At 38.2% G+C, this 5,825-nt stretch overlaps 1 protein-coding gene across 1 annotated transcript in view; it reads left to right on the forward strand.

The window, feature by feature from the left end:
* The window catches only part of LOC103203151 (phosphofructokinase, platelet), a 120,914-nt gene that overhangs the window by 27,828 nt on the left and 87,261 nt on the right, over nucleotides 1-5,825 (forward strand). Inside the window, exon 2 of the mRNA XM_042781955.1 lies at nucleotides 3,261-3,334. Within this exon, the coding sequence (XP_042637889.1) occupies nucleotides 3,261-3,334 (74 nt within the window). The remainder of the gene's footprint in view (nucleotides 1-3,260; nucleotides 3,335-5,825) is intronic.

The raw sequence follows: 5,825 nt of genomic DNA on the forward strand, positions 1-5,825 counted from the left end.
TCCCAGGTGTATAGTAGAGCTGACAAGGGGCAAGGTTGTGGTCACTGCTTGGTCACAGCCAGCTACCCAGAGGGACCGAGTAGTTGAACCTGTGGACTTGGGACCATAGTCTCAGGGGACATCAAGCTCAATTGGCATAACATACTATACAAAACATTGTTCCATCTTCTACTTTGGCGGGTAGTGACTGGGATCTTAAAAGCTAGCAAGCTGCTATCTAGATGCAACGATGGGTCTCTCCTTGTCCAAAGCAAAGAAGAATGAAGAAAACCAAAATTCATGGAAACAGTTAGCCCTAGTGACTGGTACACCATCCGATCTGTAGCCTATACAACTATGAGACCAGAAGAACTGGATGGTGCCCGGCTACTCTGTCATCCAGTTGGAAGGGGATCTATGTAGTAGATCCTTGATGGAAAGGGAGAACCATGTGGAATAAAAGTAAAAATAATTTGGAGGAAAAGGAAAAAAAAAGGTGGGGACTAGGTTTGCTGGTCCGATAGAGCCTGGTGGAACCACTGAGACTATGGCCCCTAGCTGCCCTTCAGGTCTGGAATTGAACCCACACTTTGGGTTTCCAGCCAAAAAGAAATACAGGCACATGAGTTGAACATTTACCTGAAGTAGATAAACTCCTTGGAGAGAACAATCATGGGAGAAAGAAGGGCTGCTTATGAACAGGAAGACAGCTCAGGGGGCAAAGTGTATGGAGGGATGGGCACTGGAAAGAGGTAACTATGGGGAGAAAGTGGGAGAGGAGCTATTGCATTATGGTAAACTGTGTCAATGACATGAGACAAAGTATATGTGAACTGGTGTCTGGAAAGTGAATTTGCTCTGTAAATCTTCATCCGAATCACAATTTAAAAAAAAAAAAAGAAGAAGAAGAAAAAATAGGAAGCTTAGAGGTTTTATTTATTTGGTTAAGACTTTAGGGTTGAAACATACGTTCACTGAGCTGAATGTTAGGAGTGCAGAGTTAAATAAGAACGGCACTCTTCCCTCAAATTGGAGATACATACACATAAGCAAATAGGTACAATAAAATATCACATGTGTGAGCACAAAGAGAAAGGGGAAATCCCATCCTAACAGGAATGAGGGGAAAGTCAGGGAATCTGTATGGAGGTGACAGGAACTGAATATATACAAGTATATTCACTTAAGGACCCCAAATCCAGACTCTTGCAGTATTGGACCACAGGTGGGATACATGCAGGTGAGGCAGAAGACATAGCTCTGGGTGCGGATGCTTAGGTTTGTCCCTTGAGCAGGTGCTGGCAGGGGCTGTAGGAGCCCAGGCTGCTCTGCTAAAGTGAGTGAAACAGCAGGCTGGGAGGGGTTGGGTGCTCTACTTCCTCTGTACTCACTTCCTCTCACTCTGGTCCCACCCCTGCTTCCTCTGGTGCTGCTGCTGCTGGAGGAACCCATTCCTCTGCCTTCTGCCAGCAGTCTTAGCAGCAGCAATGAGGACAACTGGAAGTGGCTCCAATAAGGTTTTAATGTGGTGTTCATACAATAACCAAATCATACGAATGCCCTGTTTCACAGATTGTATCATAAATGTTAAGCAACCCATGCCTGTACATACATATATATATATATATATATATATACACATATATACACACACATATATATGTGGGTATTATATATATATATAGGTATAGATATAGATGTAGATCTGTATATATAAATATATGTGTGTATACAATATATATATTAAATAGTCACTTTAGACAATTGGATACATGCCACAGTTGACTATTCAAGTTAACTTTTCAGTTTTCAAAAATAGGACTTCAGGGGAAGGCAAAATTATATCTAAGAGACTTACATAATAATACATTGCATAAAGCTACCTTTAATTTCTTTTACTTTTTTTCTTTCACAATCATCATTTTTTTATTGTTTAAAATATACCCAGCAAAATACACAATCATTCAACATTTTCTACATGTACAGTTCAGGCCCACTAATTACATTTTTCAGGTTTGCTACCATTCTCGCCCTTGTTCTCCTAATTATTCTTTCCCCTTTAACATAAACTCACTGCCCTTGCCTTTAATTTCTTTAAGTAAAGTCCTCTGGGAATATGTGAAAAATGTCCTAGATTTATCTTGATTCAGTATGATTATTTATAGTATGTGAGAATAGTTTGGGGCTCTAGTGACTTAGTGGTTAAGTGCTCAGCTGCTAACTAAAAAGTTGGTGGTTTGGCTCCCCAGACACTCTGTGGGAGAAAGAATGTGGCAATCACGTTCCTAAAGATTTCAGCCTTGGACAAACTGGGGAGGAGGCAGGTGACTCAATGACAATGGATTTGGTTTTGTTTGGTTGGTTTAGTTTAATTTTTCTTCTAGTAAAACTGCATTTTTTTTTTTTTTTTTTTTTTTGTATTTCAGGCTATTGCCTGCAGTTTTCTTTTTTTAAAACTCAGTTGGTAGTGATATAAGGGCAGTGGTGATTCAGGGGTAGAATTCTCACCTTCCATGCAGGAGACCCAGGCTCCATTGTCAGCCCCGCACCTCATGAGCAGCCACCAGTCATCAGTCAGTGGAAGCTTGTGTGTTGCTGTAATGCTGCACAGGCTTCAGTGGAGCTTCCAGGCTAAGACAGACTAGAAAGAAAGGCCTAGCAACCTGCTTCTGAAAATCAGCTGGTGAAAATCCTGTGGATCACAACAGTCTGACCTACAACCAATTGTGGAGATGGCAGAGGACTGGGCAGCATTTTATTCTGTTGTACGTGGTGTCACCATCAATTGCGAGCTGACTCTGTAACAGCAAACCACAGATGGTGATGAAATAATCCATGTTTCATCTCCTCCTCACATCACAGACCAATTGTTATTTTCAGTATTATTTTCTTTGATTTTAGGTAAATGTAAATAAACACCTGTGTCTTATATTGTTTTGTAATTGGAAATAGTTTCTTGCAAATCCATAACCAAATCGAAGCTGCTCAGGAGTGTGTTTGCAGTGATAATTCTAAACTAAAAGTGGCATATTGGCTTTTTCATGATGATATTTATTTTTATTGGTGAATGCTCAAAATGCCAAACACTGTGCTTTATATTCCTTGTTTCTCTTAGTCTTTATACTCACCCTGGAGGTGTGTCTTACTTATAGTCATTTTTTCAAATTAGGTTTAGGAGAGATTATGCAGTTCTTCCTAGGTCACAAAGAGCTAGAATTGAAACCTAGTCCAATCTAAACACAAAGTTTCTTAAATAATGATTATTCATGTTTCTTTCACAGGTATGAATGCTGCTGTTCGTGCTGTGGTGCGAATGGGAATCTATGTAGGAGCCAAAGTGTATTTTATATATGAGGTCAGTTTTTATTTTACATTCATTCTTTAACTCTCAGGGATTAATTCCCTGTATTTGATCAGTGTTTTGCAGTCGGCAAAGTGTTTTCCACCCGCTTCCACATGCTGTTTACAATAGCCTTTAAAATGTGTAGTTGATGTCTGACAAATGCATACAGCTACTTAGAAGAATCCAGGTACTGTGATCCAGGTTATTTCACAAGACCATGGAAGCCTCACTTTGGGGAGTTTTACATTTGAGTTTGCATTCACTGGTCTAGAATGTTGCCTATAGTAATTTGTGTTAGGAAATGAGGGAAGAAAGGAGGTGATATGTAGCAAAAAAATTTGTTGATACAAATTTGCTGGCCTTGATTATAGGATTAAAAATCTCAAATAGCTTGTATTTATTTTTAGCTGTCATTCCTGTAGCAGTGATAAATACATTTAAAATGTGTGCTGAATTTAATAAGCATTAAGATAAATAAGGAAAAGCTGAGCTTGGTTGAGCTTTATATCATCAATGTGAAACCCAAATGATATCTTTAACATCTGTCAATGGATTAACTGAAAAATCAGGAGTCTGACATAAGATAGCAAAGATGACTCATTATTTCCTATCTTTTCAGTTCTTGTAATTTAGGAGTAAGTAGTATTTGAGGGGAGAGTACCAATATAGTTTGGATCATGTTATTTATTTCAAAATCTATTAGGAAAAAATTAATTTCAGTTAATTTTTCAATTTATAAAGCACAAAGCTTTAAAATGGAAAGAAGAGAAATTTCTTTAAAAAAATACTTAGTTCCTCTAAGGTTAGTATTTTTAGTCTGATTCCTTCCAGAATAATAGCTGTAAAAAACTAGAAGGAAATATTATACTGGCATTTGCTAACATGAGGGCTGGCAGTTCAAACCCACCAGCCACTCCTTGAAAGGAAGGTTGGGCAATCTACTTCATAGTGCTCCCACCTCGGAAACCCGAGGAGGGGTTGCTATGAGTTGGATCCGACTCGATGGCAATAATTAAAATGATAACAAAATGTATTTTACATACTATATTTTTAACCTACCATAAATAAATAAAACTTATTTATTTATTTAATGCATTTTGTTGAAATATAATTTATGTACAGTGAAATACACAAAACTAAAGTGACATGAGTCATTGCATTTTTTTTTTTTTTTTTGCAGTGTCCCCTCCCCTCCCACCTCTGGCAACCAACAAAGAAAGTTTCCCTCCATATATAAACCTTTTCTTGACCCTCTGCAACAACAAACTAATACTATATTTGTCTTTCTGTGATTGACTTATTTTATTTGCATAATGTCCTCTAAGTTCATCCATATTATATGGTGTTTTGCAGACTCTACATTATTCTTTAGTGCTGCATAGCATTCCATTATGTATATGTACCACAGTTTGGTCAACTACTCTTCTGCTGAGCGCACACAGGTTGTTTCCATCTTTTTGCTATTGTGAATAGTGCTGCAATGAACATGAGTGTGCATATATCTGTTCCTGTCCTGGCTCTCACCTCTCTAGGATATATACCTAGTAATGGGATTGCTGGGTCAAATGGTGTCCCCAATTCCAGCTTTCTAAGCAATCGGCATATTGCTTTCCACAGTGGTTGTATCCCTTCTCAGTCAGTTCCACCAGCAGTGTATGAGAGTCCCAATCTCTCCACATCCCCACCAGCGTTTGTTATTTTCTGTCTTGTTGAACCTTGCCATCAGTGCTGGGGTGAGATGGTATCTTGTTGTTTTGATTTGTATCTCTGATGGCCAATGGTTGTGAGCGTCTCTTCATGCATTAGCTGGCCACCTGAATATCCTCCTTGGTGAAGTATCTATTCATGCCTTCTGCCTATTTTTCAATTGGATTGTTAATTCCTTTGGTGTTGAGGCATTGGAGTTTTCTACAAATCTTAGAGATAAGTCCCTTGCCACATATGTAATTATCAGCAAATATGAATTTGTTGCTGTCATTTTTGTTGTATGTTTTTCATGGGTTGATTTCTCTGTTCCATATAATTTTCTATGCTGAGCTCGTTTTGTTTATGAATCGTGTTATCACTTCTTTTGTTGCTATTGTTTTAGTATTTGCTAAATATTTGTGCTGGTCCTCTTTTTTATTTTGATGTGACGGTTTATCATTTTTCTTTGAGGTAACCCTGTGATTTATAGTATTCTTCCCAGTCTATTCTATCTTGTAGTTGTCTTGACATCCCTACCATCTAGAAGTTCTGTAACGACACAGTTTTTTCCCTCTTTTTGGTTTTTAGTTGTCCTCATTTATCAGTTGATGTCTCTAGTTCCCTGTTTACAATCTTGTAGGCTTCTTTACTTTGGATACTTCCATACCTAGGTTGGTTTCTGGGTTATATCATCATGTGTGTTAATGGTCAGTTGTTGTTGGCTGTTGTTGCTTCTTTGTCCAAAGGACTCCCTTTAGCATCTCTTGTAAGGTTGGTCTGGTTTTAACAAATTCCCTTAATTTCTGCTTATCTGGAA

Source organism: Orycteropus afer, unplaced genomic scaffold, assembly GCF_000298275.1.
Source record: "Orycteropus afer afer isolate SDZICR_OR568_19922 unplaced genomic scaffold, OryAfe1.0 scaffold00203, whole genome shotgun sequence".
Lineage (NCBI taxonomy): Eukaryota > Metazoa > Chordata > Mammalia > Tubulidentata > Orycteropodidae > Orycteropus > Orycteropus afer.